The sequence below is a fragment of the Cucurbita pepo genome, chromosome 10, assembly GCF_057944985.1.
Source record: "Cucurbita pepo subsp. pepo isolate OVF chromosome 10, ASM5794498v1, whole genome shotgun sequence".
Lineage (NCBI taxonomy): Eukaryota > Viridiplantae > Streptophyta > Magnoliopsida > Cucurbitales > Cucurbitaceae > Cucurbita > Cucurbita pepo.
In genome coordinates, this window is record NC_141807.1 from 5997455 (window position 1) to 6011138 (window position 13684).

The following is a 13684-nucleotide window of genomic DNA, read 5'->3' on the forward strand; positions in this document are numbered from 1 at the left end:
ATTATAAAAATTAAATAATTAATTATGAGACTTTAGGGTATAAATTCTAATAGCTTGACTAGAAGTTCTCCTCGTACGACCTTGTAGTATATATAAAAAATATATATATATATATATATATATATATATATATTGAGCTCTAATACAGTTCTTAATTATGTCTCGAAGCTAGTGGACTAATAATGAAGTGACTGGTGTGGAATGTTGTGGTAGGCTTAGACTGCAGTCGTTTGAGTCAACTCAGCAGTTTCTCGAGTCTACATCTAACTTTTCAAGTAACTGATTCGAGATCTTTCTCCATTACCTGCTTTCATTAAGACATTGATTTTCTTTCTATTTGTGATATGGTCCCTTCACCTGTGCGTTATTACGACATATATCACTGTTAGGTTTGTGATATGGTCCCTTCAAAGCAACTCGACTTCGATTCTTGAATAATCCAAATCACTTCTGTGTGTTATTACGACAGAGATCACTGTTACGTTTGAGTCTGATTCTTTCTTTTTACTAGTTATCGAAAAAGGGACTTTTTTAAGTAACAATCCCGCAATCCCGCTACAAGAGATATCTAATATTTGAACCTCTAATTCGCTCTTTTATAAATATGCTTCCCTCGAGAGTTGAAGGTTGAAGCGGTGAATGTGAACACTCGATCAATTTCATCAAGTTAGAAAATTAAATTAAATGCTCGAATTTGTACTCTCTATTTAATTTTAATTTTGTTAATTCATTCACTATTTTTAACAAAACTAAATAATTTCAATAATATGAAAACAAATTTAAATTATATTAATATATATTAACTCTGAAATAAATTTGTAATTCTAACAGGAAAAAAAAGAGAAGTGAGTTTTATTTTTTTTTAAATTTATTAATTAAACACAAAATTGAAAAAGTTTATAGAGACTTATTACAAATTAACTTAAACAAATTTTAAAATTTGAATAAATAAATCAAATAATTTTGAAATTTCAACAAAATCCATTATAATAATTTTTATTAAAATCCCATAATTTTCATTGAGGAAAAAAATGTATTAAACCGTAAAAATTGGAACAGATTATTAAATCTAAAAGTGATGAAATAAAAATATCCAAATTTAAGAAATAAATTTGTAATTTTGAAGCTTTTTAGATCCAAAATTATAAAATTTAAAAATTTTAGGGACAAATTTGGTAATTCAGCCTAAAAAATGCTCATATATTACAAAAAGGCAAAATATCTACATCCAGTTGAAATTACCAAAATACCCCTCTCAAGAAAATCCTCAAGAATCAGTTTCATCATCTCCTTCTTCACATATCTCTAAAAGCATGAAGCAGAGCCTCCCATGGTCGCCGCCGTCGCCGCCTTCGCCGACGTGAACTCGAAAACTCCATAGCTGAACCAAGTCTCCTTCCTTCAACTCATTTCTCTCCACCAGTCCATTCCACTCCGTGATGAACACATACGCCGCCCCACTCGGCGTCTCCCATTTACTCAGCGTCATCAAACTCACAGAACAATCCGGCTCGATGACCTCCACCATCCACCATCTCTCCATGTTCAACTTCTCCTCCTCCTCCAGATCCAGAAAATTATTTCTCATCTTCCTCTGCGGAATCACAAGCCGATTTCGCCGTTCGTCCACATCTCCTTTCTTCAATCGCTTCTGCAGCAAAAAATTAGGGCTCGAATTCGACGACGCTCCCATGAAAATCATCAAACTCTTGTAATCCTGCGGTAAACCGTCCACTAATATCCTATCAAATTCGTGTACATCCTGCTTACAACCGATCAATAAATCATCTAGATCGTCATTCACATCGCTCTCACTTTCGGTTTCAGCGTCGAATATGATGTCCGGTTGTTCCGCTGATGCTTCGAGGACTGGAGAAGCGATCGATTGGACGATTGGGCGCTTAAGAGATCTTTCTTTTAAAAGTTTGAGCCGCTTTGGAGTTCGTTTGTTTGGACTCCTCTTTCGCTTAATTAGTGAAAGATGTTCGTCGTCCTCGACGCTTTCTTGATCTTGAACGCCGTCGCGGGTGAGATTTGGACTGAGTGAATTCATGTTTTCGCCGGCGGAGATGAAGACGAGACCCATGTGGTTCTTGAGATTTATTCTTCTCGAGGTATTTGGGGTTTTAGAGAGGATTGTAGTCGCCGGATTTTCGCCGGATTTTCTAACCTCCTCTGTTAATAAATTTTGGATTTAAATACTTTTTTTCCTTTTTAATTATATTTTTTTTTTGACAAATACAAAATATTAATTATTTTTATTAATTTAACCATATATTTATATTTAACAAAATATTTAATTTTTAAAATCATTCAATGGGTTAGATTTTATTTAAGTATTTTTATTAATTTAACGGAATAAATTAAAAGATATTGAGATATAAACTAAATTAAATGGAATATAAAAAGTACGATGATTAAAATTTAATAAAATATCAAATATAAATATTAAAATTGTGCCATATTCCCTAATTTAGAGAATGATCATGTGTTTATAATCAAAGAATACATATCTCCATTGGTACGAGCCATTTTGGAAAGCCCAAAGCAAAGTCATGAGAGCTTATACTTAGAATGGACAATATCATACCATTGTGGAGAGTCGTGTTCTACGAGCCATTTTGGAAAGCCCAAAGCAAAGTCATGAGAGCTTATACTTAGAATGGACAATATCATACCATTGTGGAGAGTCGTGTTCGTCTAACGTAATATCAGAGTCATGCCCTAAACTTAGTCGTGTCAATAGATTGGTAAATCCTCAAATGTCGAACAAATGAGTCATAGTTGTGTTCATCTAACATAATATCAAAGTCATGCCCTAAACTTAGTTGTGTCAATAGATTGGTAAATCCTCAAATGTCGAACAAAGGAGTCCCAGACTAAGACTTAAGAGTCCCAGACTAAGACTCGAAAGGTGAAATGACCCAGATCCACCGCTAGCAGGCGCGTTTTAAAGTATTGAGGGGAAGTTCGAAAGGGAAAGCCCAAATAAGACAATATCGGCTAGCGATGGATCTGGGTCGTTTCAAAAGGAGTCCCACATTGGCGTTAAGGAATGATCATGAGTTTATAATAAAAAAATACATATCTCTATTGGTATGAGGTATTTTGGGGAAGCCCAAAGCAAAGCCATGAGAGCTTATGCTCAAAGTGGACAGTGGAGAGTCGTGTTCGTCTAACAATATACACCAACAAGATATACCTTCGTTGTTTTCGGTGATTTAAGTATATTAACTCTAAAATTTAACATCTCGAAAGAATAAAACATGTTGAAAAGACTCGTATTGATACATTGAATAGTCTTGTTAGGAGCGTGACAATGTTGGAGTTTTATCATATTCATACAAAAATACGACGTCGTTTTCTATTTCAAAATTTTTCACAAAATCAGAACCAATTTGGGGACTCTCCTGGATCAAGCCCTAGATCCGAGACCTTATCTCAAACCTTAACCATGGCGATTGCTCGAACAGGAGTCTACGTCGATGACTATTTGGAATGTATGTAGTATGTTTCCTTTTCGCTTCCACTTTTTCCCTCCTCCTTGTTTTCTCTAATCTGCTTCTGCTTTTGTTTCGTTTCAATCTTTGTAGATGCCAGCACATTGCCTGCTGAGCTTCAGAGGCTACTCAACACAATTAGAGAACTCGACGATCGATCTCAGTGTAAAAACCTCGTTTTCTGATTTGATCCACTCTTTAGATCGTCTGTGCTCGGATTCGTTAGTCTGAAATTTTCCTTTTGTTTTGCGTTTTTTGTGTTATATTTGGTTGTAGCGATGATTGATCAGACGAGGCAGCAGACGAAATACTGTCTTGGATTGTCGACACAGAGTTTGAAGAAAGGAATTAATAATAGTAATGCTGAGGATGAGGAGTCCGCTTTTGAAAAATTGCGGAAGGATATTGAGGCGAATCAGGATAACGCATTGAGTTTGTGCACTGAGAAGGTTTTGTTGGCACGTCAAGCTGGCGACCTGGTATGGCATACTTAATTTCTTTCATCATCTCTCAATTATCGCTGATTTCAGACTTCCTGGTTCAATTCCTGTTCGTTTCTCCATTTTTAGTCTGGACCGCAATTTTCTATCTCCTCTGTTAATTCTCCTTGTTTCTTTCGCTTATCTTATCTTCGAGCAACCTCGAATTGCGAGATTGTCTGTTGAGAAGATATGGACGTGGAGATGGTGAAATTATTTTACGTTGAATCATTGATATTTTCAAAGTGTTGTACTGAAACATTTGTTCATCACGTAGCTACATGCCATTGATATTTTAGAATATATTTTCTAGACTTATCTTACAGGGTTTCTTGTGTTTTTACTTTTCCAGATAGATAGCCATATTAAACGACTTGATGAGGATCTAAACAACTTTACAGAAGATCTGAAACAAGGTACACAGACTTAGAAGCTTGGATATCTCTGAGAAATGCAAGCCATTTTACAATGTTACGTTTGAAGGTTGATTTCTTTATTATCTGAAGAGTTGAAGGTGAGCAAATTATTAGTACACCTCAAAGTCATTTGTGATAATTTATCAAACAAACAAATATTACATTGTTGGATGCTTTTATGAATTGCTTACCTTTTCGGCTTTTCCTTCCATTCAGTTTGTCTGTTTGGATGATGCTTGACCTCCTACTATTTTTCAGAGGATTTCACCAGATGAACCAGCAATTCTACCACCATTGCCACTAGTTTCGAAAAATGAAAAGCGCAAATCAATATATATGGTACCTCAATCTAAGAGGCCAGATTACAGGGACCGGGATTGGGATAGGGAGCGTGATCGAGATTTGGAGCTCATGCCTCCTCCAGGAAGCCATAAAAAGGACTTTGCACCTTCACTTGATGTAGATCAGCCCATTGATCCAAATGAACCTACGTATTGCATTTGTCATCAGGTTCTGATTTTGGATTCATGCATGCCTCTTTTTTAAAATTGAACTTATTTTATCAAACGATTCATTTATTTTGTTAGGGATTGGAAGACTGTGGTTAGTTCGTGGGTATGGAGTTAGAGTTAGTTAAAAAAATCAGGGTCTAGTGGTAATGCATGAGAGAATGGTAGCCCTCGTGCAAAGCTTTCATCCTAAAGTTCCTATCTACTGAATTACTGGGGGAAGGTGTAGAAAAATGGTCTAATTTGAAAGTTTCAATCTCATGCAACCACTCCACTCCGCAAGAGATACAGTTTTATGGAAAAAAGTAGATTTTGCTATGTAAAAGGAAAAGGTTTGTTTCTGGTTTTATATATTTAATAGCATTGCGACCTTATTGGATGAAGAAATATAGCTGTTTTTGAGAATTTCAGCGTAAAGTTGAGTGAGAAAGCAGGGGAGATAGATTGGAAGTTGGAGGCCAAGTCTTGAGCTCAAGAATGAAATTGTAGAGAGAGATGGTTTTAGCTATAATGTACCTTGAGTGGTGCAAGAAATTACGGAGTGAAGAGATGGGAACAAAAAGGCAAAGAAAAACAGAAAGAATTAGTTTCAAAGATCAATAAGAGAGAGGAAAGACCGAAGCTATAGGGTTTTTGTCATCCTCCTCCTTCGCCTGGTGTTTGATGGAGATAATACAATGGAACACCAAATTCGATCTACACAATGTGATACCTTTGATTGGGTAGTGCCAGTTATGAGTATGAATTAGTTAGTGGATATATGAGATATTTAGAGTTGGTTAGATGAATTTTAAGTAGTAAGTGGTTATAAATAAGGAGAGAGATGTGAGGGAGAAAAAATATTTGGATTTTGTGTGGGAGACAAGGCTACGATCTGTGAGATCCCACATCGGTTGGAGAGGGGAACGAAACATTCCTCACAAGGGTGTGGAAACCTCTCCCTAACAGATGCGTTTTAAAAATCGTGAGGCTGACGGCGATACGTAACGGGACAAAGCGGATAATATTTGTTAGTGGTAGGCTTTGTTTGTTACATATGGTATCAGAGCCAGACACCAAGCGTTGTGCCAGCAAGGACACTGGCCCCAAGAGGGGGTGGATTGTGAGATCCCACATCGGTTGGAGAAGGGAACAAAGCATTCCTCATAAGGGTGTGAAAACCTCTCCCTATATTACACGCGTTTTAAAACCGTGAGATTGACAGCGATATGTAATGGGCCAAAGTGGACAAATTCCAAAATCGTCTAATTTTTGTAATTTCTATAACTTGATTGCTGGTTACTGATATATTTACTGGTAACACAATTATCTGTCTTTGTAGGTGTCATTTGGAGATATGATTGCCTGTGACAATGAAAATGTAAGTCCTCTCTGGTATTATTGTGTTGTTCACTTCCTACCAATATTTTAAAAAATAGTTTTTAAACTTATTTTTTTAGACTAAGAAATCAAATATTCTTTAAGAAAGTTCCAACAAAAAAAAAAAAAAAAAAAAAAAAAAAACTAAAAACTAAATCGTTATCAAATGAGATCTTAACGGTTACTTTTATGCCATTGACAGTGTCAAGGAGGTGAATGGTTTCATTATTCCTGCGTTGGACTAACTCCAGAAACAAGATTTAAAGGAAAGTGGTATTGTCCAACCTGCAAAGTATTACCACAATGTCAATAACGCAGGTGCACAGGCAAAAATTTCTGAGGTCAGTTGGGGAAAATTCAAGCGGTACGCTTCTAATATAAACCCTCAGATGTTGTTCATATTGTGAAGTCAATTTGTTCATATTAAGTGAAGTCAAAGTTTGATTGAAGTTGAATTTAAGTTGTAATTAATGATGTAGCATTCATTTATGTTGCAAGAGCTCCAACATACTTCATGTAGAGCTTCATTTGTTTTTAAGATGGTTACAAATGTACGTTGAATAATTGAAATCTAGATGTATGGTATTTGAGTCGTGTATTTTAAGTTTTAGGACTTTTTATTACTTACATGATAGACTAATTATTGTCGTAAAATAAGAAGGTTACCATTCTTGAAATGTCTTTTTGAACTTATATCAAGTCATGATGTTGTTTTGAAAAATAGACTAATTATTGTCATACAATAAGAAGGTTGCCACCCTAGATTGTGGTGCTAGCTGTCCTCGCGTTGCCAATAAGATTTTGCATGTGATTACGACGTCTTCTCTATTGCTAGTTCTTCTAATGTCTAGTTGTCTTGACCTCTAATGAGCAGATTCAACATTTGGAGTCGATTGATTTCAAATCAAATATTTACTATATTTCAATGTCGGATATCCGAGTTCAAATCTAACCAATAAATCAACGATCTTTGTTGCGTGTTTTTGTGGATATTATTTTTCCATATCATTTTTTTAAACCTAATTTAAATATTGTATATTTCATTGTGCTTAGTTGATTTTTATACACATTGTACGTATGAGACTGACGCATCCTTATGCATGTTTAGAGTGTTCGATAGACATGAAATTGATGTATATGGAACCGATGTTAATTATTGAGTATTTAATACCCAACATTTTCTTTTAATTATTTTTCAAGTAATAACCAAATTGTACGAGACAAGTAACAAGGGAGAAAACATCCATGTCATGTTCCACGTCTTTTTTCTTATAAATTATATTTTCAGTATTCTTATTGGATTTTTTTTCCCTAAAAGTACAATTTTTTTCAATCGGGGAGCTTCTTCATTCCAAACTCGATTTGTGGCGTTTTTTTACGGCAACAAAAACTTGCAGAAGAAGAAAATGACAGGCAGACGTAGGAGACCGTTAGTCAACCAACTCGATTTGTGGCATTTTCTTCGTTCCAATTCATTTTACCGTTACTCAACCAATGGTTGAACGAAAAGTGTCCCATTTTTTAAGCTTTAAAGTTAAAGTAGACCGAACCTCAAACTTCATAAACCAAAAGTATATTTTGCCGTTGTTCTCCAAGGTCATTTTTGTAAATTTGTATTAAAAACATAAAATTGAAAAATTCAATTTTCAATTGTATTAAAACATTCCTGTCATGTTCCACGTCTATTTTCTTAAAAATTATATTTTCAATATCCTTATCGAGTTTTTGTTCTCTAGAAGTACAATTTTTTCAATCGGGGAGCTTCTTCTTCTTCCAAACTCGATTTGTGGCATGAACAATGAACCTTGCTCAAGAAGTCAAGGAAAACCTCCTTGCTCGAGAACCTTGCTCGTCCCATTTTCTAAGCTTCATAAACGGAAAGTATATTTTGCCGTTTTACTCTAAGGTCATTTTTGTAAATTTGTATTAAAAAATAAAATTGAAAAATTCATTTTTCAATTGTATTAAAAAAAGATAATTAATTAGGGAGATTAATATTAATTGAGGTAAATTATTCACTAATTAACATTAATTAAATGTATTTATTATTAATTACCATTATTTAAATACCACTGAGCATTAACCATTTTGAAAGTTGCATCGTTTCAAATCCTTAGAATGGGCGCCAATAATGGTTTGGAGGGAAGAGCCTATAGGGTAAAATGACTAAATTACCCCTCTCCTCTCTATTTTATGAAATTTATATTTTCAAATTAACAACCATTTTCTCCTTTCTTCTTATTTATATTTTTTATTTTTATTTAATTTGTTCAATCTAAATGATGAATAATTAAGTAAAAGGAAGAAAAAAAATTAATTAAAAAAATATATATTAACCTATTAAATAACTATATTGAACGTTAATTATATTTTTGTTCATAAAATATTATTAAATTTATTAAATAATCAAACTAAATTCAAATTATAAGGAAAAAAAAATTATTAAAAAAAAAAAGACTTTGAATTAATTCATATAAGGAAGGGCAATATGGTCCATAAGAAAAGTATGAGGAAGGGGACCCACAGAAGAAGGAAGGATAGCGGTGGAATTTGATGAAAAGATTTTGAATTCATAGTTAGGAATAAGAGCGCCTTTGCAAAATCCCAGAAAAGGAATGATTCCCCCAATCAAAAACAAATCAGACAGCTCCAAACCCATAAATTCAAATCCATCAAAATCCCTAATTTCTTTCTCTTTCACTCTTCTTCTTCTTTTTCTTCTTCTTTGCTACTGATTCAACGTAATCTTCCACGGTTTTTGTTCAGTCATGCATCTCTACGCCATGAAAGCAACCCCAGAAACTCAAAGGTATTCTTTCTTTTTCTTCGATTTGATGCTGTTTTCAGAATACCCTTTTGCTCAGAAACCAAAACCCACTTTCCAGTTCATGTTACTTCAACTGTTCTGTATAGATTTAGTTTCGGGGTTTTGTTTTTTTGAGATGCCCGTCAGGTGTTTGTTTAAAATCCTGACTGAAACTGTAGGGTAGTTTAGTCTGAAGCGTTTGTTTTGATTTGTTTCAGGTCTTTTATGAGCAAACATATGGTTTTTTTTTTTTTTTTTTTTTTTTTTTTTTTTTTTTTTTTTTGAGGTGCCCGTCAGGTGTTTGTTTAAAGTCTTGACTGAAACTGTAGGGTAGTTTAGTCTGAAGCGTTTGTTTTGATTTGTTTCAGGTCTTTTATGAGCAAATGGTTTTGTTTTTTTGAGGTGCCCGTCAGGTGTTTGTTTAAAATACCGACTGAAACTATAGGGTAGTTTAGTCTGAAGCGTTTGTTTTGATGTCTTTCAGGTCTTTTATGAGCAAAAATTTGAGTCCAATCCTTCGGCGGGAATTTGCTAATCTTGATAAAGATGCTGATACTCGTCGATCGGCGATGAAGGCGTTGAAAACTTACGTGAAGGAACTGGACTCCAAGGCTATCCCTGTTTTTCTTGCTCAAGTTTCTGAGAACAAAGAAACTGGTGCATTAACAGGGGAGTGCACCATTTCTCTCTATGAAGTTCTAGCTCGTGTTCATGGCGTTAATATCGTGCCGCAGATTGATCGGATCATGAGTTCTATTATCAAGACTTTGGCTTCAAGTGCTGGCTCTTTCCCTCTTCAGCAGGCTTGCTCAAAGGTTGTTCCAGCGATTGCAAGATATGGGATCGACCCCACCACTCCTGATGATAAGAAAAAGCATGTTATTCACTCTCTTTGTAATCCACTTTCAGAATCTTTGTTGGGTTCTCAAGAGAGCCTTACTTATGGGGCTGCCCTTTGTTTGAAAGCTCTGGTGGATTCGGATAATTGGCGGTTCGCTTCCGATGAGATGGTTAACAAGGTTTGCCAGAATGTTGCTGGAGCTCTTGAGGAGCAGTCTACACAGACCAATTCTCATATGGGGCTTGTTATGACACTAGCTAAGAGAAATCCTCGGATCGTCGAACCGTATGCTAGATTGTTGTTGCAGGCAGGGCTGCGGATCTTGAAGTGTGGGGTAGTAGAGAAGAATTCTCAGAAAAGGTTGTCTGCTATTCAAATGATTAATTTCTTGATGAAATGCTTAGATCCTTGGAGTATATTTTCGGAGCTTCAGGCTATAATTGATGAGATGGAGAATTGTAAGTTTGATCAAATGGCCTATGTCAAAGGTGCAGCTTATGAAACTCTACAAACGGCTAAGAGGATATCCGCTGATAAAGTGTCTAAAATGGATAAATCTCCAAGCTCAGTGACTGGATCAAACTTCATTGATGGCAGGCGAAGTCCATGGAGGAACGGGGGAAGCCGAACTCCCTCGTCCGAGTCTCCTGAATCCCGGACGCTTGATTCATTCTTTGATTATGGCTCGCTTGTTGGATCACCTTTTTCATCAGTACAAACTTCTCGTAACTCAAGATTTGACCGTGGGAGCGTGAATCGTAAACTTTGGAGTTATGAGAATGGTGGGGTTGATATATCCCTCAAAGATGGCTTGCCTTTGTTCTCGGAAGCTGCTCGTGGAACCGACGTTTCCGACACGATGTCTGTGCACTCTGGAAATCACAAACTTGGCCATAATGGTGAAGAATATGCTGATGATTTTACGGGGTTTTTTCAAATGAGTCCTCTTAAACGCAGACTCTCAAGAAGTACTTCAACCAGCCCACTTGTAAGTTCTCTTAACTCAGTACTCTTTTACATTTAATACTTATGGCTAAATCGGGAAGGAGAACGAAACACCCTTTATAAGGGGTGTGGAAACTTCTCTCTAGTAGACGCGTTTTAAAATCCTTGAGGGGAAGCCCGAAAGGAATAGCCCAAAGAGGACAATATCTGCTCGTGGTGGGATTGGGCTGTTACGTGTCCCAAAAGAATGATGATAGTTTATGTTCCATTTGTATTGTGATGGCGATTTGGTTCATGTCAATTCTGGTTTAGTTCCATAATGTTCATCAGCTTATACCAATCTTTCCTATCTCGTACCTCAGCGGACTCCACACAACATAGATGTTGAAAACACGATCTTCAACACTCCTCGGAAGCTCGTCCATTCCCTTCAGGATCGAAACGATGGGAGCTCTGACTATGCTAGCAAAAGTTGCAGACACAGACGTAGGAGTTTATCATCAGGCAATTTGGAGTGGAGTCCTCCAGATGATCAGAAACTCAGCAAAGACGATGCGGGAGACAGCTTAGACAACAACGATAACGGCGAGCAATCACACGGCGGTTCCGAATCAATCTCTTCAACTGATGGTGTCCCTGCCCATGGTGATGTCCAAGCTGCTATGCCTGTGGCAGTAGCTTGTCATAGTAAACTCAAACCTCAATGTACAGGCATTGAGATGGCATATAAGAAAACTGGTTTGAAATTGGTCTGTGGCTTCTCAATTTTTCTTTTCACAATATTCACTTCATTGCTGTGGATTGATGATCGTGCCCAAGGCTCCTATCTTGTGCCAACGTAGTGTTGTTCTTGCCTCACCTGAAATTGGCTTTAGAAGTTAGAAGCAAAAGCAAATCTATTAGAGATCGATTTGGATAATCCTCACGTTCTTGAGCTGTAATCTCGAGTTTAGTTCATTTTGGCCCCGTTGTTTATAATTTTTTGTTTATTTAGTCACTTACTCGGTGTCTTTGATACTCAACTTTTTCTTTGTTGTTTGTAATTATTGCACGTGTATGCATTTTTCGACCCCAAAAGTAGGATCACTTACTAGATAGTTTTAATGTTTAGTTTCAAATATTGTTTCTTTAGGTAAAGGTTGGGGTGTTTTAGACTATTAACAATGCTTTCTATGCCTTTTATTCCACAAACGTGTCTTTATTAGAAGCTCTTCTCACCGGCTCAAGTTGGTGCGAGCGAGTAAAAAGAGTTCGTGGGTCAATTTAGAATAACTTTTCAACCCTTTAAGAATAAAAGGCAAATATATCCTCTTAGGCACTAGGTTTTAAGGGTGTACATTCAACCCGACAACTTGGACCAACCTTACCTAAACTATAAGGGTTGGGTTGGGTTGGATTGGATTAGCTTTTCGGGTTGGTTTGGGTTTATTTTTCTGAACCCAAACTAACTCGGTTCGGTTTCGGGTTCATGAGACAAAACCCTATTAGGTTTTGAGTATAGTTTCCATATATTGGTGAGATGCTTTAAAATGTTACACTTTTACCATTTTTACCCTTAAGTTTTAAGGCTTGTAGTTTCTATACTACGGAGAGGTTTTTGGCCCAACGTCCTTGCTAGCACATTGTCCGATGTCTGGTTTTGATATCATTTGTAACCGTCCAAATCCACTGCTAACACATATTGTCCGCTTTGATCCATTACATATCGTTGTCAGTCTCACTGTTTTAAAACGTGTGTACTAGAGAGAGTTTTCCACACTCTTATAAGGAATGTTTAGTTCCTCTCCAACTAATGTGGAATCTCACATTTTTCATATTCTGTCCTTCAAAAAATATTACATTTTTACCCTAAGTCTTAAGTTTAGTTTTTATTAGGTCGGTAAGTTTTAAGGTCTAGCTTCCATATTTGATCTAAAGGCTTCAAACGTTGGATTTTTACTCTAAATTTAAGTTTAGTTTTCATTTGGCCCGTCTCTCATATTTGGTAGATGTTTCAAAATGACTTTTAACCCGGAATTTTGAGTTTAATTTTTACTTGATCCCGAGATTTTGAGTCTATTTCCATATGTAATTCAGATGTTTCAAAATAGTTTTGAGCATTAATTATTTTAAATTAATCAACTAAAAATTAATTTCAAAACTCAAAAAGTGAGTATTAATGAAAAGTAAAAATATAAATTGTTGAAATTAAAGGCTAAATGAAAACTAAACATAAAAGTTAATTTAATAATTAAATTTAAAACTAAAAAAATAAAAATGCAATAATTAGAAACCCGAAACTAAATATAAATTAAATTCAAAATTTAGGGAACAAAAAGAAATTTTTATGTCAATTAAAATGATTTTTTAAGTGCTTAAAAATATTTTTTAACCTTTTAAAAAGTCAGTTCAAACGTATCTTAAATTTCAGTTTGGTTCGGTTTAAATCAATAAAATTTAAAATTTATAATTAATTTTGTCCACTAAATATTTATTTCAATTAATTTAGACGACTTCACGATTATATTTATATATAATACGTTTCATATAACAAACTAAGGGTTACAATGCTCGGGAAATTAAATTTTAGCTCATTAGAGTACGTGGTCGAGAATATAACGTTTTCCTTAATTATTTATTTTTTAAAAGAAAAAAAAATGGTAGAAATAAAATAGTATTCCTATTTTTCTCTAGTATTTTTATAGAAGTTACTTATTTGAAATAAAAATATATTTTTATAGAAGATTCACAAACTATAATTAATTTAGAAAATATAAAATATAAAATATAGATGATAAAAATATCATATTTATTTAAAGTGATTATATTTAAAAAATGCTAAATTAATTA

The 13684-nt window shown here is 35.0% G+C and overlaps 3 protein-coding genes across 3 annotated transcripts; 2 read left to right on the top strand and 1 right to left on the bottom strand.

Moving 5' to 3' along the window:
- Positions 1–1143: 1143 nt before the first annotated feature.
- LOC111804394 (uncharacterized) lies at positions 1144–2172 on the bottom strand. Its single transcript, XM_023689181.2, has one exon. The coding sequence runs from the start codon at positions 2084–2086 to the stop codon at positions 1268–1270; it is 819 nt and encodes a 272-aa protein (XP_023544949.2). The 5' UTR covers positions 2087–2172; the 3' UTR covers positions 1144–1267.
- Positions 2173–3362: 1190 nt separating this feature from the next.
- On the top strand, positions 3363–6867 carry LOC111803131 (PHD finger protein ING2). The gene is given in 7 exon segments (XM_087127389.1): positions 3363–3500; positions 3594–3665; positions 3777–3979; positions 4332–4411; positions 4656–4905; positions 6226–6264; positions 6466–6867. Coding segments are annotated over 7 exon segments (801 nt in total). The 5' UTR covers positions 3363–3454; the 3' UTR covers positions 6577–6867.
- Positions 6868–8852: 1985 nt separating this feature from the next.
- Positions 8853–12012, top strand: LOC111803280 (protein SINE1). The gene is made up of 3 exons (XM_087127439.1): positions 8853–9072; positions 9554–10898; positions 11218–12012. Exons 1-3 carry the CDS (start codon positions 9032–9034, stop codon positions 11695–11697), a joined length of 1866 nt encoding a protein of 621 aa, XP_086983565.1. The 5' UTR covers positions 8853–9031; the 3' UTR covers positions 11698–12012.
- Positions 12013–13684: the final 1672 nt, after the last annotated feature.

Bases quoted from the DNA above. Each gene is read 5' to 3' on its own strand.
- LOC111804394 (XM_023689181.2), bottom strand. From the start codon at position 2,086: ATGGGTCTCGTCTTCATCTCCGCCGGCGAAAACATGAATTCACTCAGT.
- LOC111803280 (XM_087127439.1), top strand. From the start codon at position 9,032: ATGCATCTCTACGCCATGAAAGCAACCCCAGAAACTCAAAG. The intron at 9,073-9,553 runs GTATTCTTTCTT...GATGTCTTTCAG, and splicing joins GCAACCCCAGAAACTCAAAG to GTCTTTTATGAGCAAAAATT. The intron at 10,899-11,217 runs GTAAGTTCTCTT...CTCGTACCTCAG, and splicing joins GTACTTCAACCAGCCCACTT to CGGACTCCACACAACATAGA.